Genomic DNA, 24,209 nt, shown 5'->3' with positions numbered 1-24,209 from the left:
GTATCTGTATTTTTTAATTAAAGGTCAAGTGATGAAGGTCAATGCTGTGTATTTAAGTCATTTGCTCTACAATCCTACAGTTTTCTTAATAGTCTTAGGGCCAGTTACACTGAGACGGTCAGTCCCCAATCGGTCATTTAATTTTAAATTTACTCGCTGTTATGATCGGTTGTCATCTGGTTTTCTGTGTAAACGGCCATCGGTGACAGAAAGGAACTCAAACGGGATTGGATCGGTGATAAAAATGCTGAAAAACTATCGGTTTTTATCGTTTGTAAATCGGAGCTAAATCGGGCGTTACGCTGATTAATCGGTGTTTGATAGCTAGTCATCAGTGGACACTTTCCGTCAGATATGGCCGGTGATTCATATTTGGTTATCTTTGTCCGATCGGCGATATCGGTGATTAAGAGCTTGCATATCTCGTGATATAGGTTGCTGTCGGTTATTTGTAAAATATTTTCACCGATCGAGAATTTTAAACATGCTTAAAAATCCCAATTAGTAATTTTTCACCGATAAAACTTATCTTTCCTCAATAGCATTTGATAAATGGAAAACAGGTTACCAATAGGTGATATCGGTGTTAAATACGGTGTCATCGGTTCACTCCATAATTTGGCTAAAAAAACTACCAATCAATCACTGATGGCTCTGTGTAACTGGGGTTATCTCGGAAATTAAGAATTTTTTTGGTTTTTTCCAGTGTATCAGTAGGTACAAACAAACTTTTACAATAACAGCTTCGATAATAAGCACAACAGGTTGACTGATCTATTGTGATGGGTTATGTGCATAGTGAAGCTAAAACGGTTAAAGTTTGTACCTACGGATTAGCTGGGAAAAACCCGCATTTGCTGAGTTCTGGATAACATCAATTCTGTAAGTAATTATATTAAAAACCAAACTTAAAAAAAAATCATATAATCTTTTGATGTTTACTTAAATGCACCTTTTCATGATATCAATTAAGGAATGGTAAGAATATGATACACTAGATGTTGTAAAAAAAACATTTTATTTTCTATTAGAATAGCACTTTTGTCATATTTTCATTTTTTTCTTTCATTGTTTTTTTGTTCATATTTTAATCAGGAGCTAGAGCTAGCTCAATGGTTGATACCATTGAAAAAAGGTATATATTCAAACCTATGTTAAAGACCACCTCTAAATATAAAGACCACCCATTCATCACTCCTAGTTTTCATTCCAGATACATTTGATTTTCACTTATGAACTTCAATCTGTTGCAAATATACAGCCAAACCCACTTTATCTGGGCCTAACCTTTTCCATTTTTTTATTCTCAATTAAATGTGGTCTTTAATGTTGAGTTTGACTGTCCAATGTATGATGAAGTAAAGTATGTGATTATAGTACATAATTATGACGTATATAACCCTAAATTTTGGCTGCGAATGTGTTTTTTTAATGGAATGGTACAAAAATTTAACAAGCACAGAAGTCTTGCTGCTTTCTAAAACATTCTATGTTGTGCTTTGTATGAGAGTTAGTAAACTGGTTGATTCTATGTGATATTATGGGATGTTTAAATGTTGTTTGCTCATCATTAAATATCAAAACCAACAAACTTTGCTTACACAAAAATTGTTTGCACATATAGTTTACACAGTACAACAGTACATAGATATAACACAACATATATAAAGGTTACACAGAACACTACACATTACACATTTAATGATGGTTGCATGCCAGACTTTGGGGTAAGGCACCACATAGAAGTTTAATTTACATATACATGTAACATTAATCTAACATAAGGGTTTAATAAACAGTACATGAAGAAAAACAAAATATCAGTTAAACTTCATGTGAAGTCAGCATACAGAATACACATTATATTAAAAAAACATAACTTACACATTACGTAAAGAATACATACCCTTTATGTTACATAAAGAAAACATATCTTTCAGATAACATAAAGAATACATACCTTATATATTACATAAAGAATGCATATCTTACACATTACATAAAGACTACATGCCCTACACATTACATAAAGAACACATACCCTACAAATTACATAAATAATAAATACCTTACACATAACATAAAGAATGCATTTCTTACACATTACATAAAGAATATATACCATACAAATAAATACCTTACACATTATACAAAGAATACATGCCTTACACATTACATAAAGAATACATAAAGTACACATTACATAAAGAGTACCTAAAGTACACATTACAGAAAGAATACATGCTGTACACATTACATAAAGAATACATGCCTTACACATTACATAAAGAGTTCATAAAGTACACATTACAGAAAGTATACATGCCTTACACATTACATAAAGAGTACATAAAGTGCACATTACAGAAAGAACACATACATTACACATTACATTAGAATACAAACCTTATAAAGTACATAAAGTGCACATTACAGAAAGAACACATACATTACACATTACATTAGAATACAAACCTTATAAAGGTTATATTCCTACACATATACAATGTATGAGGAAGATATATATTAAACTTAGATCTCAGGTATTTGATTGGTCAAAAGCTGCCATGGAATATACATTGACCAATGAAAATCCTGATATTTTAGACAGAACTCAGAAAGAAAGAAAAAATACCTGAAGGCCAGGTTTCTTTCCACATAATTTTTACACAGTTTGTAAAACATTTCATAGCACATAATTAGGTAACACAAGACCTATTCAAATTGCACATCACATCAAGTTGCATGGTGCATACATATTATGTAGCACAAATAAAACTTAAACAACAAATAATGGAACTCTACACTTGTGGCACTGGGCACTCAGTATTCACCAAGTGAAAACTGCTGTCAAGTCATGGAATTTACTTCATATGCATTATGGTAATAGAGATGTCCATATTGCTATAATGTAAATAAAAAATGCGATATGAACAATTTTTCTTTTATTGTAATGATTGGTATAATGATTGATATTCAAAAATTCAGAAGTCATGTACATGTAATGTCATCAGTAAGAAAATGGTTTCTGAAAACAACAAATAGCATGTATTGATTATTATTCCTGCATAAAAAATTCCTAATATCCTGTATATATGTACATGTTTGTATGCATTTGCATTGAAAATATTGGTATTAATACACTTGTTACTATATATAGTAACAAAATTGCCTATGATTTCAACTGATTATGAGTGTCACGTGACCTATTATGAGTTTGTGGCCCGGGGCCGAGAACTAGTTATCAGCCCGCAGAACATGTGCACGTGCACAAACTGAAACAATGACGTCATATTTTACGTCATCAAACAGTTAACTGTAAAAGTGAAAGTAGGTTGTCAGCACGAATCGCTTTATTTTTATTATGAGAGCTTAAGCGTATTTAGTACAAACACATTTTTGTTACTTTTGAAATTTGAAGAAATAATACGACAAATTTATGCCGAAAAAAAGAAGAAAGAAAATAAAACTTGCTTCTTATAGATTCTACTGCTTTGAACACACAAACAGTAAACATCTCTGCACAGAACAGTAGAAGAGTAGACAAGAATTTCAACAAAAGAACTTTTTTTTTTTTTTTTAAAAATGCTACTATTAGATCTACCAAGTGTATTAAAGACATTAATACACGTCAGAGTAGGGCCGGAAGATGATAATCGGCCCTGAATGAATAATGGCCCTCGGGCTTAGAAGCCCTCGGGTCCATTATTTATTTTGCGGGCCGATTATCACCTTCCGGCCCTCTCCTGCCGTGTATTAACCTCTTACTCCTTCATTATTTCCCATGAATACTGATTCTGCATCTCATTATTAAAGATCCTGAGTGTATGTTGTAATTAAGGTTGTTACCACACTTAGGGGAAATTTTATATATGTATATAATTACGCTTCTAAAACAATCTTCAAACACCAAAGAATATGTAAAATATGAACTGCAAATATTTGTCCACATTACATGTAATCATTTCAATATATGCATTCATTTCTTATTGAAAAATTTGACTTAGACTTTATAGAAAATATATTTCTAATTATATCCCTTTATTAACATGAAATGTAAATTCGTTAATAGCTTTACAAATAATGCTTTTTGGAACTAACAATATTGATGAATCTTCATTTGAGCATTATATTTGAGCCGCATCACAACAAAACCAATATAATGTGTTTGCGACCAGCATGGATCCAGACCAGCCTGCGCATCCGCGCAGTCTGATCAGGATCCATGCTGTTTGCTATCAGTTTCTTTACTTGTTATAGGGTCGGTATGCGAACAGCATGGATCCTTATCAGACAGCGCGGATGCGCAGGCTGGTCTGTATCCATGCTGGTCGCAAACACATTATGTTGGTTTTGTCGTGACATGGCTCATTTATGATATAAAACCATAAAAAATTGTGTTGCAGGATCTTTAAATGACACAGTGTCCAGGACCCATAAAATTGATTATTTGTTTATTCATGAAAATGAATTGTTCTATTCATAATATATCATATTAAAATTTCAAACATAAAGTATGTTGTATATAATAATTTGCTTATTTACACAGTCATACAGTATATCATATATTAAAATTTTGCTTCAATTTTTATTGCACATAATTTGAGCTGTGACATGACTTTTCCAACATAGTGGTCAAATTTGACATTTTACCTTTTTCAAAGATACTATAAATGCATTCTTTTCTGAAACATTCAAGACAAATTTATTATTTCTGGACAATAAAATCTTGATTTATAATGCTATTGAACATTATTGGTGACATCGTTTTATTTGGCAAGATTGTCAAATATTTTTAGTCACTATCAGTTACAACACCAGTGGTATGTTGTGCTAAATCCTGAGAACTGATTGAAGACATATCGAAATAATGATATTATATTTTGACGTACATTTATCTCATGTCATACTGTAGGCATAAATATGGAATAAAGAAAAGTAGCAAATCTTTAAAACGTATATCAAAATATTGAACCCAGAACTGTTGATATGATAAAATACATGTACTCGGTAGCACTTTGCAATTATTGTTAAATTAAACTTAGGGGCAATTTCACATGTGAAACATGTTGGATTTTGTCTAGAAATCTAGAAATATTCGCGCTAACATGAATTTGCAGATCGAATGTCATCGTGAAGATCACGAAAATTTGAGGCCCGCAAATATTTCTACACAGACAGTTAAGTTCATTCAGGAATGGTAAAGAAAATGACGTCAGACATTCAATGGCTGCGCAAAACAATAGAAGTTACAGCATAGAGTTAATGTTGCGGTTTTATTATTTTATCGCAGGTATTGTGAATATGCTTTAAAAATACACAATACATTTTTAGGACATTATGGGAATCATAAAATGATACGTAGGCCACAAAAAAGTTCCCAAAAACTTTGTTCAAAATGCCATGAGTGATATACTTTGAGTGATATGGGTTTTATCTCACAAAATAAAAACCCAGACTTTCACTTATTTGCATAAACTATTATAACAACTTGACAGAGTACATTTAAAATAACAACGCAAAATATTGGCAAAATGAAACATCACCATATGTCTTCAGCATGACTGATGCAGTAAGGGCTATATTGCTATTTTAAAAAACCTTTTTGGTAATTTACGTGGATTGTATGCAATGTGAAAATTATTTCCTTTGTATGCTTCACGATATTTTACTTTAAAATACATTTTCTTTATTATTATGAAAGTAAGTATGGATGTTGAGTCATGCTACTTACATTATGTTTAATGATATAATTTCAAGGAAATTTTGTTTTCCACTTACCGTATAAGTACTTATTTCTGCGGGCTTAAAATTCTGCGATTTTGTTTAAAATAAGGGGTTTTAAATTTCTGCGTATCTTATTTCTGCGGTGTCATCATTCTCGCATTGATGTTTTTTATTTCTGCGTTTTAATTTAGATACTTTTACAAAAATAACCGATACAAACAGACAACATTTCAAGATGTAACATGTACATTACTTCCGTTAACCATGCAGACGACTTATAATGTGTGTTCATCGTTATCACCATGTATCAGTATATAAAATATGATAAACAAGATCAACAAGGAAAGGCGGCGTTCAATGAACGCAATAAACAAAACGTTAATAAACAAAAATCATCAGCATGCAATGACAACAATTAATTGTAATACTGTATGTGTATAAATATGAAGTGTGAAAAATAAACAATGGTAATATCGCACTTAGACACAATATATTGTACAAATACAAAGGGGTATGTTTATTGCACCCGTCAAACTGTAATAGTTTTATTTTTAAAATACACAATGTAAATCAAGCTTAGGGTGAGCGAAAATCATACAAACATGATATTTTTTTAAACAAAAAGAACAAGTAAAGTAACTTTTTTTCTAATATTTTATTCATGACGGATACATAAAGAAGAGTTATTCCCATCTACAAAGCTGATAACGGTACATGGTATTGTAATTATACAATACATGTAGTTGACATATTCCGACATACATGTAGACATAGCGAAAGGCTTAATTTTCTGCGGTTTTTAAATCTGCGGTGTCGTTATAAACCGCAGATATAGCAGAAATAAAGTTCCCGCAGAAAAAAGTACTTATACGGTAATTTTATATAAAGCACGACGGGATTTCAACAACTTCAAGCGTCTTACACCCACATCTACTAACGTGACAATTGTCTCTCAATTATATACTGTTGTTTGGAGTGTCCGCTATATAAAACAATAATGACATGTGATTTGATATCTTCCTTGTTCTGTTAACATTAAAGTGTTTATTCAAATATCAGCCACAACATTATAGAGAAAGAGAAATACTTGGAAAAGGTCATCTTGACACTGGAAATAAAATAACAATCAAAAGAATACATGTAATTATTGTTTAATCATTTTAAGAAAGTCAAGCCCCGAAAGTGCTTTCTGTATAAGGACAATATGTCAAGAGTCCTTTGAATTGATAAAATAAGATTTTTCAACTAATATCTTCCTTGAAATTTTCTTTCTTGGTACTTATGATCACGATTCAGCAAGTGTTATGTCTGGGGTTCAAGGTTACCAGAACAAGTTTATCAGTGCAGTTTATACTTTACCTCTAGGCTGTAAAAAGGAGTCATTTCTACCCATATCTTAAAACTGCGGAAAACCGTCATCATTGTGGTGAACAGTTTTATAATTTTAGTGCAGTAACAAATTTTTTTTGCTTACATACAACTGATGTGCGTACTGTTTAAAAACTGCACAGTTCCGATTGGAAAAGTGCAAATGGTATAATTTAAAAAATTGTTTCTACGATTTCGTCATTTGACCGCTATGTTGGAAATGTCATGTTTACGGCTATTATGTTATTTCCCTTCAAAGGTCAAGATCACTGTGACCCAAACATTAATGTTGACCATGAAATAAAAATTTTGGCAAAGCCTTTTAACTCAATATCACATATGTATGCACCTGGATGAGCTGAATACCAGCTAGATTCACTTAGAAACCATGAGGTCAAAGGTCAAGGTTATTGTGATCCAAAGTAGCAAATATTTATGTTGACAATAAAATAAAAATGCTTTTGTCCAAAGCCTTGTAACTTCACACATGTATGCACCTTGGTAAACAGCTGACTACCCGCCGGTTATAAGGTCAAAGGTTAAGATCACCGTGATCCAAAAAAAAGCACACTATTAACCTTATTAAAGCCTTAAAATGAAAGTGATTCCATCCAATGCTTCAAAACATTACATTCATATGAACTTAATTTGTGTATAAATTTGTAATATAAAATCATATTTCTAGATTGAATTAGAAATATAATAGCAACTTACTATACTGTGAATTTTAGTAATTTAAATTTATGAATATTTTACTTTTCTAAATTTTTAATAATTCTATTACTATTATGTTTCAGAACATCAAAAGAAAGAAGAAAACGATTATTTTCAATTTTGTAATAAAAAACATTACACATTAATTATTTTTCTCATCATATGCCGTATACCGTATAATTGTAATATGCGTAAATAACTTAATATACATGTATTAACATGGACAGGTTGTTTATTTTCAGTTTATTTAGGAACAGGACCGGAGATTATCCGTTGATTGTTATATATGCCCTGGTGGGAAATGACGTCTGCAATGGGTAACCTTTACCTCTACCTGTTTATAGTAGATTTAGAGATAATAACATGCATGCCCCACCCACTTTATCTAAAATTTACAAACATCTTTTGATGATTTAATTTAGGTACATTAGTACAGTAAAGTTTGCTTTACAACCGACCCCTTATTGCCAGCAAAATGATATTATGTACCGCCCCCTTTTTTCCGGTCCGTATTTTTTGCCTATCTAATTCAATTGCTGTAAGACCCGAAATTACGACCAACCCGCTTCTACGTACATTGTAATATGACCTTTTCTAAGTTGTATGATTTTAATCAAGTCACAAACAAGCCAAATTGAGCTTTATACGTCATATCATATAAATATATTTATTCTATTCTTATTTTGTTTCATAACTTCAATTCTTATTTCTAATTTTGTTTTACGAAAGGTATAAGAACAATCATAATAAGAAACCCATTTATGATTCTTTATCAGTTCCATTTATGACATTTGCAAGAAGTAAATATGTTTTGTGAAGTATTGTTTTTGCACCGGTTTCAGACATCCGGATACTATTGCACACATGACTACTCCTGATGAAATGAAGAAATATGCCACGATGACACTACAGTATCTGGTTGGTTGTTTTGTTTGTGTTTTCAAATTTTAGCTCACCTTAGCACAATTTGTGCACCGAGTTAAGCTCTTGTGACTGTTGATTCTTGCATCATGTGTGGTCTATCCATGGCAATGTTAGCCACATTTCTTTATACAACATGCTTGTTGAACCGTCATTGATAGGTTTCTTACTATCTTTAGCTCACCTGTCACAAAGTGACAAGGTGAGCGTTTGATATCACAACTAAGCTCTTGTGATTGCCTTTTGTGTGTTGATTCTTGCATCATGTGTGGTCTATCCATGCCTTGTTAGCCACACTTTCTTTATACAACATGTTTGTTGTACCATTATTGATAGGTTTCTTACCTTAGCTCACCTGTCACAAAGTGACAAGGTGAGCGTTTGTTATCACAACTCTTCCAGCATTCATCTGTCGTCCGTCCATAAACTTTTACTTTTAACGACATCTCCTCATAAACTGCTGAGCCAGTTTCATCTAAACTTCATTGGAATGTCCCTTTGATCATCACTTGTAAAATTAATTGAAAGAATTTAATTCCATACAGAACTCATGCAGAAAAAAATAAAAAAATCTTCTTTTAAAAGCACCAAAGAGCTAGAGCTAAGATATTTGGCATAAAACATTTTCTAGTGAGTGTATCCTCAAGTTTGTTCAAATAAAAGCCCTGGGGTCAAAATTGGCCCAGCCCCAGGGGGCCATTGATTTTCCTTAAATGTATACAGGAAAAACTTAAAACATCTTTTTAAAAAAACCAAAGAGCTAGAGCTTAGATATTTAGCATGAAACATCTTCTAGTGAGTGTCTACCAATTTTATTCAAATAAAAGCCGTTGGTTCTAAATTACCCCTGCCCTGTGGGGTCAGTAATTTTTTCTTATATGTACACATCTTTTGGAACTTTTGTTTTCCCTTAACATTGGCAACCAGTAATGTTTTTACACATGCACTGTTTCAGATACAAATATGAACTTTGTGATATCAGTTTAAGATTTAGATTTTATATCTGCTTTTGTTAATAGTTTACAATATTACTTGTTCCTTGTCATGGAGAGTTTTTATATTCAGCTGAGCAATTTCAGGGATATCATGGCCCTCTTGTCTTATTTTTAGCTCACCTGGGCGCAAGGTGCACCAAGTTTAGCTCTTGTAATTGCCTGATAAATGTCAGTCCTTGATTCTTGTGTTGTCTGTCCATGTGTTGTTATGCTCTACAATTCCATTCAACAACATTTCTGTCCCAACTACTGTGTAGATTTTCCCCAAACTATATTACAAGTAATTATCTTATAATGGTCCTTAAATTTACAAAGTCTTATAAATGGTTTAGTCCTAAAGAAAATCATTTTTATACAATGTAACTGTAGTTGAGATTATAATAAACTTGACAGAAATTATCCTTAGGTGGTTCTTTATAATGATTAAGTCTCATAAATTAGTGTTTGATGGATAAGTAGGTCACCTGGTGATAACAATGTTGTGCAAGGATAAGTACTTAAACATGGCGGAATAAGTAATAGAAAGAGCATCGAAACATGAGGCTATTTGATTAGTACTTGAGGGCATAGCCCCCAAGTATAATTCAGATCGCCAAGTGTTTTGATGTTCTTTCTCTATTGTATCATAGGCAAAAATAAAAAAAAACATATTCCCTCTTGTCACAATATAAAACCCCTGAAAAAAAGAACCAATGAACGAGTACCTGAATATGATATTGCTTTCCCTATCCCTTTGTGCACAATAAGTAAACCCCTGAAAAAATTAGCCAGTCAATGGGCATGCTCTGGAGTGCGGGTAACTAATACCTGCATACCAGTTAACCCACTGTGCATGTATATGTATACAATTTAACTCTGACATATGTTCAACAGAAAGGTCTCCAAACTATGATACAAGTGTTATTTAATTGTTCTGCTCTGAATTTGAAACTGTTCAATTAATATAGATTACATATATAGATTTTAATATTTCCCCAGGGTAGTAAAAACTTATTACTTTATACAACTTTATTTTAGTTTGCTTGTATTATGTAAAGCTGTAGGCTAAATGAAACACTTTCAAATCTGTTCCTGGAACAAACCATTCTTCGACATATTTCACCATTTCCTTTCTCATTTGTTCAATTACTCTTGCAGGAAAAGAACATTCCAGCTGGAAGTTTTGTGTTCTTTACGGGTCTTGCAGATGGGCGTGTCCTTTATGATAATCTGAAGAACAGGATACATCCGATTGGTTCACTCAGGAATGATGTCACATATTCACATTTTTATGACTATTTCAACTGTCTAGAGGTATGTCATGTTTCTATAATTTGCCCATTTCCACATTTCAATGCAGCTTGGGTTCTTAGTTCATTGTTAACAGTATGGGTAGTCCTTTCAATAATTTTGTTACAAGCCATTAAATTCTTATACATTGTATTTCAGATCTGTAAAGTAATAAAAAAAAATCATGAATCTGGAGGCATGCTTCTTTAAAGATTCAATATAATTGTAATCATACAAACTAATATGGATTTGATATGACATATAAATTTCAGATTTTTCTACACTTGTGTCAGCAGACTTGAATAATATAATTTCAAGATTACATCAACTAAAAGGTGTTGTGACTGCATGACTAGTCACTACTGTTTTATTTTTATTTTTTATTTTTGGCAGATCACTTCGCTAAAGGCTTCAGTCTCAAAAACTTCAGTTACAATTCCATTCTCAAAAACTTCACTAAAGGCTTCAGTCTCAAAAACTTCAGTTACAATTCAATTCTCAAAAACTTCACTAAAGGCTTCAGTCTCAAAAACTTCAGTTACAATTCCATTCTCAAAAACTTTGTCTCAGAAACTTCACTAAAGGCTTCAATCTCAAAAATTCCCTTCAAGGCTTCAGTCTCAGAAACTTAAGTAACAATTTCATTCTCAAAAACTTCACTAAAGGCTTCAGTCTCAGAAACTTCACTTCAAGTTTCAGTCTCAGAAACTACTCTTAAGGATTCAGTCTCAGAAACTACACTAAAGGCTTCAGTCTCAAAAAGTTCACAAAAGGCTTCAGTCTCAAAAACTTCACTTAAGGCTTCAATTTCAAAAACTACACTAAAAGCTTCAGTCTCAAAAACTTCACTAAGGCTTCAACCTCAATAACTTCACTCTGAAAAGCATCACTAAAGGCTTCAGTCTATAAAACTTCACTAAAGGCTTCAGTCTCAAAAACTTCACTAAAAGCTTCAGTCTAAAAGCTTCAATCTTTCACTATAAGCTTCAGTCTCAAAAACAGCACACAAGGCCTTAGTCTAAAAACTTCACTAACAACTTCAATTTCAAAAACTTCACTTAAAGCTTCAGTCTCAAAAACTTCACTAAAGGCTTCAATTTCAAAAACTTCACTTAAAGCTTCAGTCTCAAAAACTTCGCTAAGGCTTTAGTCTCAAAAATTTCGCTAAAGGCTTCAATCTTAAAAACTAAAGGCTTCAACCTGTTTAATGTTTATTGGCTATTTAAAGGCTTGGCTACTGTAATGCTTTGTCAAATTCTAAGTGATGTGTGTTTTTATTTCTTAAATAATAGAGTTAGTTAGACATAATCTGCACTGTTATCAGCCTGCAGTATGTTCTGTATGTCATATGTCATTCTGCAGATTGTTCAGTATTTTAGATATCACCCTGCAGTTTGTTCAGTATTTTAAATATCACCCTGCAGTTTGTTCAGTATTTCAGAAATCACCTTGCAGTTTTTTCAGTATTTCATATGTCACCCTGCAATATATTATGTTTTTCAGATATCACCCTGTACTGGTTGGATGAATACAAATGAAACTTTGCGGGACCTTACTACTAAGGTTGTGTTTTTTGGTTCTTAAAGTTCTTTAAAGGGACTCCACTGAGGTTTTTTGACATGATAGGACTGAAAATATTTTTTCCAGATAAATTTATCATTTGATGTAGGTTTAGATCACTAATCTTTTTGCAAAATTTCAGATCATTCGCGCACTTCGTTTTTCCAGAATAATTATTCAAATTGTAAAAAATGACCCAAAATGAAAAGCGTTTAAAACGTTTTTTACTCAAATCGGGCTAAGAAAAGCACAACAATACGATTTTTAATTTATTTCAAAGTATTTTTATGCCCCCACAATGTGGGAGCATATAGCGTTGCACTTGTCCATCCGTCCGTCAGTCCGTCCGTCCGTCCATCTGTCCGCACTACCGAATAGGGATAGGGGGCCATCTAACTGTAAACAGAACAAAAGAGAACAATAGAGTTCATTCCGTAACAATAGAGTAAGGGGCCATTGGCCCTCTATTAAACAAAAGAAAATAACAAAAGAAATGGCCCCTTGTTCCATTTCGGCCGGACGTCCGTCCGTACGTCCCAAAATCTTGTGAACGCAACTCCTCTTAAACCGGATGGCAGATTTTGCTTAAACTTACAGGGATGAACAATCTTAATGTGTAGATGGCAGTAAAGGAATGAATTTTCGCTGCGACCAAATTAAACAGAATTATGGCCCTTTGTTGATTTTTTCACTATATACTATGTAGAAATTTTGTGAACGCAACTCCTCTTAAACCGGATGGCAGATTTTGCTTAAACTTACAGGGATGAACAACCTTAATGTGTAGATGGTAGTAAAGCAAGAAATTTTGCTGCAACCAAATTAAACAGAATTATGGCCCTTTGTAGATTTTTTCACTATATACTATGTAGAAATTTTGTGAACGCAACTCCTCTTAAACCGGATGGCAGATTTTGCTTAAACCTAATGTGATGAACAACCTTCAGGTGTAGATGGTAGTGGAGGAAGGAATTTTTGCTGCAACCAAATTAAACAGAATTATGGCCCTTTGTTGATTTTTTCACTATATACTATGTAGAAATTTTGTGAACGCAACTCCTCTTAAACCGGATGGCAGATTTTGCTTAAACTTACAGGGATGAACAACCTTAATGTGTAGATGGTAGTAAAGAAAAGAATATTTGCTGCAACCAAATTTAACAGAATTATGGCCCTTTTTTGATTTTTTCATTATATACTATGTAGAAATTTTGTGAATGCAACTCCTCTTAAACCGGATGGCAGATTTTGCTTAAACTTCCAGGGATTAACAACCTTAATGTGTAGATGGTAGTGAAGGAAGGAATTTTTGCTGCGACCAAAATTTACAGAATTATGGCCCTTTGTTGATTTTTTGTTTTCAACTTGTGGCACATGTAGTCCAAAAAATATTTGACCTAGAGTCATAAGATTGACAGAACAGTGGCGTGTGGGGGCATCCGTGTCCTATGGACACATTTCTAGTTTTATCTATCTTTGCATATATTTCCGTTTAAAGTGCTCCAGCTCATCTATGTAAGAAATTCAGATGTTATATTTTTAGGCTTTCAAACCTCGGTGGTGTCCCTTTAAACATTAGCTACATGGTAGAATTTCGATGTTTGATTTGTATGTAAGGAAAAACAGTCAATATCAGTATGAAAGTCATTATAGTTTAAGGATGTTCATATTTTACAACATTAAACATTAAAAAAATAGTATAAAATAATTTGTTGTACATAATTATACTCTCCCGAGCTTCAGCATTCTGGTTGATATCATGGTTATCTGAACATGTGCATATTTGCATATATTGCGCCACCTATAAAAATGGCAGATTGACCTAAATTTTATTGTCTTTGATCATTCATTTAAATTATGATTGATATTTGTACTAAAATTAAGAAAAATGCAACAGTCAATATCAATTATTTAAAGCAAGTGTTTTTCATTCTTGCAAATTTACAGAAATATTATATAATGTGGTGGCGTCCATGGCCGAGTGGTTAAGGTCGTTGACTTCAAACCAATTGCCCCTCACTGCTGTGGGTTCGAATCCCGACAGGGACTTTTGATTCTTTCATGTGAGGAAGCTGTCCAGCTAGCTTACGGACTGCGGTGGTTCTACTCAGGTGCCCGTTCGTGCCTGAAAAATTGCACGGAGGGGCACCTGAGGTCTTCTCCACCAGTAAAGCTGGAACGTCGCCAAATGACCTATACTGTGTCGGTGTGACATAAAACCTAAGTCAAAAAACCCAAAAATATAATGCGGTCCCCCATGTGGCTGAGGGGTTGCCTTAATGGTTAAGGCATCAGAATTGCAGCCACCGTTTATCCCTGTGTGATCAAAAGAGGCGACTAAATTGGTTTGAATTACTGGAGTCTATAAATCTCTTAGCTCCAGCAGGTGAGGTGGTTTTGACCGCAGGTGTTGCTTTAAGTATGTAACCCCCGAGGTTAGCCAAAAATCATCTTTCCTGTTTCAGCTCCATATGACCTAAATTCTGTTGGTGAGCCGTAAACCCAAACAAAACCAACAATATACCGAAGAACCCGAAGGCTCCATCCTATTTAAAAGCTGGTAAATCTGATGACAATCTGAATTCACATAAAATTTCACATTTCCAAATGTTTTTATTTTAGAGGGCTGTAGAACTGAGTGCTGCACTGCAGGAAATTGTAAATACTTCTGCTGGGAATTACAAGAATTTCAAACTTTATTACAATGAAAATCCAATAAATAAAGGTAAAATATAGAAGAATTTTATTTTGATTTATATTTAATTTGCATCTGAATAGTTATCATTTCAAAAACATATCATTGCCAATACATATAATTCATTATTAATATACTTACTACATGTACACATTTATGACCCTACAAGTACACAATTATGACCCTACTAGTACACATTTATGACACTGTAAGTATGAATTTATGACACTACAAGTACATGTTTATGATACTACTAGTGCAATATATATATTTATGACACTACAAGTACACGTTAATGATGCTACTAGTACACGTTTATGACACTACAAGTGCAATATATACATTTATGACACTACATGTACACATTTATGACACTACAAGTACATGTTTATGACACTACATGTACACATTTATGACACTACAAGTACACATTTATGACACTACATGTACACATTTATGACACTACAAGTACACATTTATGACACTACATGTACACATTTATGACACTACAAGTACACATTTATAACACTACAGGTATACATTTATTACAATACAGGTACACATTTATAGATATGTACATATTTATAACTGTACATGTACACATTTATGACACTACATGTAGGTACACATTTATGACAATACAGGTACATATTTATAACAGTTCAGGTACATATTTATGACATTACAATAACACATTTATGACATTACAATAACACATTTATGACACAAGTGCACATTTATGACTCTACAAGTACTCATTTATGACACTACATCTACATATTTATGACACTACAGGTAAGCATTTATGACACTAAAAATTTCACATTTATAACACTACAAGTACACATTTATGACTCTACAAGTACTCATTTATGACACTACATCTACATATTTATGACACTACAGGTAAGCATTTATGACACTAAAAATTTCACATTTATAACACTACAAGTACACATTTTATGACACTACAGGTAAAACATTTATGACACTACAAATTACCCATTTATGACACCTACATGTAACATTTAAACACTTCATGTACACATTTGTTACATACAAGTACACATTTAATGACACTACAGGTACTTTTCTCATCACACTACAAGTACTACATTTATGACCTTACAGGTACTTTCTCATCACACTACAAGTACCAACATTTATGACACTAACATTATTACACATATATGATACTAAAGTACACATTTATGACATTTACAAAAACTATTTTAAGACACTACCTGTACATTTAGTCATTACTTTATCTGAAAGATATCACAAGAAGTACATCTAACTCACTTTCTTTTAAATGATTATCACTAAAAATATATGTTTAGCACTACATTTGAGTGTTATCATTTTTGTGTCGCCTCTACGGAGTAGTGGCGACATATAGGGATCACTTCTCCGTCGTCCGTCTGTCCGTCCATCTGTCCGTCACAAAACTTGTCCGGACTACTTTTCATAAACTACTGGTGCAATTTCATCCAAACTTTACAGGAATGATCAGTACCAAGTCTAGTTGTGCATATTGTCAGCATTTTCCGGTTCAATGATTTTTGTCAGAGTTACGGCCCTTTAATAATTTTATTTTTAAAGTTTGTCCGGACTATTTCTCTTATACCACTAATGCAATTTCAATGAAACTTTACAGGATTGATCTGTAGCTCAAGTTCTTGCGAATATTGCACGGGTTTTTCGGTTGAATGATTTTTGGCCGAGATATGGCCCTTTGATAAAAAGGTGTTTTTTTCTGTGTGTTGCCAGATACACAAAAGCTTGTCCGGACTACTCCTCATAAACTACTGGTGCAATTCTATCCAAACTTTACAGGAATGATCAGTACCAAGTCTAGTTGTGCACTGTCCGTCTGTCTGTCCGTCTGTCACAAAACTTGTGACATAACATAACAACATAAAATTGGCCATCATGAGGCGACACATGTGATTACTGATCGCTCTTGTTGATGATAATCACTACAAGTACACATTTATCACAACATCTGAATGGCAATAAATGTAAATACATGTTTATCACTACATCTGATTGGTTATAACTACTGTATATCATGTAAATCACTACATCTGAATGGTTTATCACTATAAAAAAATTGTGCGCTATTCTTGCCTGAAAGAATATGTCTAAATTCCATGTTTCGTTACCTATTTTTAGTATAAAGAAACCATTGCTTGTGCCATGTTCTTTTTTTCCACATGCTAGTGTGATGGCATTTGATAGTTATGTTTTGATAATAGGAGCTATAATAACATTTATTTTACATTACATTATGCCCTGAGTCATGCATATTAAAAATGTGTAACTATGATGCGTAATCATGAGAATCTTAATGCATGTTTTCTTTTTTGTTATTGTATCCTTGCACGCACAGTTTTTATGCAAGAATACTGGTTTTCTACATATTAAACACTTATACATACATACTTGTATATACATGTACTCTATTCTAGTTATAAATGAATGGAAGACAGCTGGGAAACCAGTTTATGAACTTCTGGAACCAGTTGATGGTTTCCATGCCAATCAGGTCAGATATTGTTCTTAATTTGAATTTAAACTGTATGATGTGTCATTGAAAGGCTATGAAAAAAATAAAAATATTAAAATTATTTACATGTAATATGTTTAATAATATGATAATTTCAAGTGTAGAGCTTGAGTTGATGTCTGGATACAGTTTTTGTTTGTCAGTCTTTATCCAACAGAATACACTGGCTAAAAAAATTATTGAATGGTTACGGGGTGGACAGCTGCATGTTAGCAGTTTCTTCTGTGCACAACTCCTTTATTTCTCAAGAAATTTTAACAAAACTGTCTCAGACTGATTATTATCAAGTGTCCTGGGGCATATTATGGATATCTTGTGGTTTTACATTTATTTGGCAGGATTTGTTGCCATTTCATTTTCTACATAATGTAATATTGGCATACGTTACCTGGGTTTTATGATAATTTCATACCTTTTCTTTTCTGAATTTAAACGCACAACATCATCTAATATTCAAATGCAGTTGCTTTTTATATTTTAGAAATACTTTGTTTGTTTCCAAGTGTAAAAAGTATATTTTCTTGACTTTTTTCACAGAGAGGAAATGCCGAGGTAGCAAGAGTTGTGTGGGAGGAGCTACTTCAAAAGTGGCCGGAGTCTGTGGGCAAGGAAAACCCCTTCAATGAAGAGATCAAGCAAATGTTTGGTGATCAAGGCGGCTATAGATAGAGTATCAAAGATATTACTACATGAAGCTGTTTAAATATGCAGGATTTGATTCTTAAGACATCAGTTTAGAATATAACCATAATATTTTGTTGTTTTTTTTGTCTTTAAAAAAAAAAAGCAATTGTTTCGATCATGATTGAATAATTTTATCAATTCATTTTTAATCAGGAAGACTTTTCTTTAGTAAATGATTGTTGATCTCTGATTTCAGGCAGTTTTTCAATTTTTTTAAAATTTAGAATTTTGGGAAAAAATTTGGGGAAAGCGTTTTACAAGCGTCTTAGTGTCCCAAAAACCCTTTTCGACTTGGTAAATTTTTTTATGCTTACCCCGTTTTATCTCCAAAACATTAAAGGGAAATTTGGGCTTGAACTGAAAATACTATACTTTGTTTTCTTGTAATTCTGACATTTTTTAACACGGGCCCATAAATTTGTTTTTAACCGTTTCACAGAGTTTTTTGCCCTTTTCTTATTTGTAAAACACTGAAAAAATGGGCCGGGGCGCGATTTTGTTTTTCCCAAAAACAGTTTCTTGTTTAGGGATTAAAATTTAAAAACAATGTATATTGGATGTTTAAATGTTTTAAATTTGTTTTTTTCCATGAAAAAATTCAATCGCAATAATTATCTCAGGGAAATTGTTCTGTTAATTAATTACATTTTTTCCCCATTAATTGAAAATCTTTTGTCTTAATCTTTGTAAAAAATGTCCTTGTTTGTATTTGACCAATAGTCAATATTATTTTTGATTTTTATTGAAAAAAGTAATACTGATACAGAAAAATGATTTTAACATTTTTACGATTGATTATTTCATTGCTGTAATCTTCTTTAAGTAACCAAAAAACTATTTTATTATAGAGACAATGTGTATGATAATTTACAATTAATAATGATGAATAATTACATGCAGCCCAGTGGACCTATAAGTCACCATATTAAAGTATGTATATTAATAAAAAAAATAATGAAAATCAAATTGTGGACCAATTTACAAACTACTATTGTATTTTAATGGAATACCTTTGTAAGCAAAAGGTTCATAACGTTCCATACATCAGTTTGAGAGTCTGGAAAATAAAAAACAACAAAAAGGGTAAATTCAAAAAATGTTTTTTTTTTTGAGGGTTTCCCTTTTAAATATTTTAAATTTTAAAAAATTTCACCAACCAGACAAAACTTTTGGGTCCCCTGCCATAGAACTTGTTTTTAAAATGCCCAGGCAGTTTTTGGTTGAAATAAACTTTGTGATTTTAGAGTGTTTTAGAATTATTATTTATCTGTTGCAAAAAAGGGGTTTCCCAGGTATCATTTCCCTTTTTTTTATACTTTTTTTTTTATTTGTTGGGGTTTAAAAACCCCCATTATGCTTCAGAAATGCTTTCATTTGTATTTGTCAAAAACTTTAAATAACATACTTTTGCTATTTTTGCTCTGTTTGCAATTGGTACATGTATTTCCTATAAAAGTGAATTAGTATTTTGTATGGAAGTATGGAATACTACTTCGTTTACATTTTGCTAACTTAACAACACATTACTGCACATTCAGCCTACTTTCTTCAGTCTAAAATGCTCTAAATTCATTATTAAACACATGTTTGAGATTTCTAAAGAATTAAAAACATATATGGATTTCTGAGACATAATGTGCCTTTAAGTTTTATGTTTGTTATAGCCTGTTGTTTTGATATTAACTATTATAAAGATGGTTAAAAAAACAGTGTTGAAAGGACATAGAAATCTATATTCAGATTTATGAAGATAAGTTTTAAGACTTTAATGTGTTTTTCTGCAAAGAATTGTTCAAATTACACACCGTTGGCTGACCAACAAACAAAATAACAAAATTAATGTTCATTGTTATGTTTCTAAAATTCATAAAAGACTTTTGCTAAAGTTATAAGGAATACATCCATGCAGGAATTTTAGCAGGATGTGGAGTGAAGTTTAAGGAAAACAGTAATATGGAACAGATCCAGGTTATTTTAATGCGTTGGTAAAATAACGCCCAGTAATAAGGTAGTCTTACTGCAATGCTTTCCTGCCCAAAAATTTCTAAAGTCAGCCAATATTGTTATAAATCGGTCATTTCTTTCTGGAACATTATTTTTCACAATTTTCGGAATTCAATAATTTTTAACCTTTTATAACCGGAATTAAGTACATAATGATTAAGGATGAGTGATTTAAAAAAAATGTAATGCCAAATGTTTTGAAAAAATAATATTCCGGAAATAACCAACTTGCTACGATATTGGCTGATGTTAGAATTTTTTGGCAGGAAAGCATTACAGTATTACAGTAAGACTACCTTTAATGCGACTGAAATGTAATAGAACTGGGAAAAATACTCATAATACTGTATATTTGTTTTATTGATTTTTGTTGGACAATTTTGATGTTTATATTATTGATATATTAAATTGGCTGCTGCAAATTTATTAATTATTTTCTGCTGAAATCATATCAAAAAATAATTGTACTGAATATTTGTAATAAAGATTTTTGACAGGTTATATGGCCATATATTATTTTTTTAAAAGTGCAAGTGTCTCAGGTAATATAAGCTTTCAACCCAACTGTTGATAATCATTAATGTCATATAACCTGTCAAAAATCTTTTATAACTCATTAATGATTGTGCATAGATGAACATCATCACTGGTGCTGCAAGATGGAGCACTTAGTACATTTCCCCATTCATTTTTTATTCTTGTGTTTGGGAAAGAATTAAAGGGAAATTTTTCAAAATACCCCGGAAAAAACCCTTTTTTTCTTGTGGCTAAAAATTTTTGCAAAAATTTAGCCCTTTTTTTAGCCTTTTTGGGAAAAAAAAATTTTCAAATTTTTAAATTCTGTTTCCTTTAAAAAATTCCGAATATTTAAAACTAAGGGGAACATCTTAAATAAAAAAAAAAGCTAAATTTTATCCTTTGCTAAAATTTCTGGTTTTACAGGATCATTGTTTCATAATATCTTTCTTTTGTAAATGAGACAAGAAATTACCAATAATAAATGTATGTACTTAAAGTCTTGTTTTGTTTTGTTTAATACAGATTCAATATCTCACAATTTGTTAAGTTTTCTGAAAAATTTAAGAGGAGCCTTTTGTTACTGATTTTGACCCACCTGACCCGTTATCTTTTTACTGTTTCTCAAAGCAACTTCATTTATTTACTGATTCCAAGGCTATTTGATATAATTAGGTTTAGATTTTTAATTTTCAGTGTGGTTTGCAATTAAATTCATTATGAAACAATAGTATTTTTTCCCTGAATTTCCTTTATTTTCTTCCTCCACCAGTAAAGCTGGAAAGTTGCCATATAACTTTACTGTATTGGTGTGATGTAAAACCAAACAAAGAAAATCTAAGGAAGGAACCTTAGGGATTTTGTTTTTGCAAAAACCTTTTTTGGTTTTTAGGGGGAAGGGGGGGGGGGAAAAAATTTCCCGGGTTTCTTTTAAAAAAAATGTCTACCCTTTACTTATGTGTTCCTTCATTTGGGAATGTGTTTGGTATTTGGTTTTGTATGTCTTTGCCTCTGTCTAGGGGCAAGAGGGGTAAAAAAACCCTTTTTGTATTTTTTTACCTTTTTTGAAATTTATTTATTGACCAATTATTTAAGTTTAAAATTTTTTGGGTATGTTTTTTTTCTTGAATGAGCATTAATTTTAAGTTGTAAGGAGGGGGGTGGGGGATTTCCCTTGGCCCATGGTTTTAAGGTTTGCTGACTTCAAAAAACCCTTGGGCCCCTCACCGCTGGGGGTTCGAATCCCGACAGGGACTTTGGATTCTTTCATATGAGGAAGCTATCCAGCTAGCTGACAGAACGTTGGTGGTTCTACTCAGGTGCCCGTTCGTGCCTGAAAAAATGCACGGAGGTGCACCTGAGGTCTTTCTCCACCAGTAAAACTGGAACGTCGCCAAATGACCTATACTGTGTCGATGTGATGTAAAACCCAAGTACAAAAAAAATTTGATAAGGTCAAGGGTCACAGAAGCTAGAAATATGTTTTTCTACCTTTCCCTATGATTTGATCTTCCATTACATTTACATTCTGTCTATATTTCACCTTCATTTATCGGTTTAATTATATCACATATTTGGTATGTTTTTGACTTCCTTGAACTTCTACCCTTACATGGGGTTTCAGGTTTATTGATTTTAGGTTACTTCTTTTATGTCGTCTGCAATTTGTTATGCGGTGGCATATAGCAATTCAACTCTGTGTGTGTGTGCGTGTGCGTGCGTATGTGCGTGCGTGAGTGTGTTTTTGTTACATGGACTATATAGTAAACTCCTTAAAAACCACCAGTCCGATTTCAACCAAACTAATGCCAGGATTGTCCTTTTGGTGCTTCCAAAGTTGTTCACACAATTTGATTCCATGTAGAAACTGAAAGGAATAATAGAAATTTAAAAAGTCTTCTCTGGAACTAAAAGACCTAGAGCATAGATATTTTGCACAAGGCATTACCTCTACCAAGATTATTCAAATTATTGCCCTGGGGTCAAAATTGATCCCGCCTCAGGGGTAATGTGATTTCCTTATATGTATAAAGTCAAAATTGAAAAAAAAAATCTTTAAAACTACATGTGCTAGAGCTTAGATATTCAGCATGAAACATTGTCTAGTGACTCTCTGTTAAGATTTTGGAGTCAAAATTGGCACTGTCTCATAAGGTCATGTCTTTTCTTCAAATAATTCCCCTTGCTATAAAATCGTCCAGCTCATGAGGTTAATAAATTAAAAGGGAAGCAACTCATATTGGAATGTCTTTTATACATGTGTACATGTTATGCAATTTTTCTGGAAAAAAAACAACAAAAAACATTTAAAAGCTTGGAGGTAGTCTAAAGGTACATGTAATGACCTCTATCTAGCAAGACTGATTTTTGCCCTTCAGAGATATTCATGAAATAATTTGAGGACATTGGTTTAAACATATTTTTATTCAAGGTAATATATACATGTTAATAATTTACAATTTAAGCAGAAGGGAATTGGACCGAGAGCTACAATAGCTCATGGTAGTCCTCTCCTTTAACAAAAGCAATATGTTCATATAATACAATAATATTGGCTTATTATAATTTTAATTAAACCCTATAAAGAAAGAAAATGAAGAAAAAAAATACAAATACATGTATGCAATTGATAGAAAATAATTAAAAAGTAATAATTTGAGGACATTATGATTCACACAATGTATATTTTTTCTCTCGTAAAGGAAGGTAGTAATAGTTTAACTTAGATATCACACATTGTCTTTAATGATGGTTTTAAATCGTAAATCTTTTTTTTTGCTTGTTATGTTTTCAGATATAGATAATGCTTAATTAAAAAAATAGTGGTTACGAAAAATAACTGTAACAGTATTTTAAGTTTAATACAGCTATGTAAATGTCTGAATTTTTATCATTGAGTAAGAATACTTTTATTTGAATCAATGACTACACTATGGCTTTTGTACACATCTAACTTTGACCCCTAAATTCACTAGACACTACTGCATTATAGCAAAGGTCCTACTATTTAGTGTTGTATTAATGTGGTGGCATCTAGTTTTTGCTTGGGTTTTAAGTTGCACCAACACAGCTTTAAATACTGGTGGCTGAGGACCTCGGGTGCATTTCCAGCTGTGCATTTCTTCAGGCATGAACTGGCACCTGAGTAGAACCACAGACGTTACATGTGCTATCTGGATCATGAAGT

The 24,209-nt window shown here is 32.4% G+C and overlaps 1 protein-coding gene across 1 annotated transcript in view; it reads left to right on the top strand.

Moving 5' to 3' along the window:
• The window catches only part of LOC132716416 (acyloxyacyl hydrolase-like), a 40,831-nt gene extending 22,134 nt beyond the window's left edge, over positions 1-18,697 (top strand). The window contains exons 12-19 of the mRNA XM_060699688.1: positions 1,096-1,135; positions 8,052-8,126; positions 8,652-8,727; positions 10,863-11,018; positions 12,498-12,557; positions 15,177-15,279; positions 17,721-17,797; positions 18,356-18,697. Of these exons, the coding sequence (XP_060555671.1) occupies positions 1,096-1,135; positions 8,052-8,126; positions 8,652-8,727; positions 10,863-11,018; positions 12,498-12,557; positions 15,177-15,279; positions 17,721-17,797; positions 18,356-18,487 (719 nt within the window). The 3' untranslated portion in view covers positions 18,488-18,697. The remainder of the gene's footprint in view (positions 1-1,095; positions 1,136-8,051; positions 8,127-8,651; positions 8,728-10,862; positions 11,019-12,497; positions 12,558-15,176; positions 15,280-17,720; positions 17,798-18,355) is intronic.
• Positions 18,698-24,209: the final 5,512 nt, after the last annotated feature.

The sequence above is a fragment of the Ruditapes philippinarum genome, unplaced genomic scaffold (genome assembly GCF_026571515.1).
Source record: "Ruditapes philippinarum isolate M1 unplaced genomic scaffold, ASM2657151v2 ctg4437_1_1_1_1, whole genome shotgun sequence".
NCBI classification, from domain to species: domain Eukaryota; kingdom Metazoa; phylum Mollusca; class Bivalvia; order Venerida; family Veneridae; genus Ruditapes; species Ruditapes philippinarum.
Note: the sequence above shows the minus strand (reverse complement) of the source record. Positions and strands in the feature narration are given on the sequence as shown.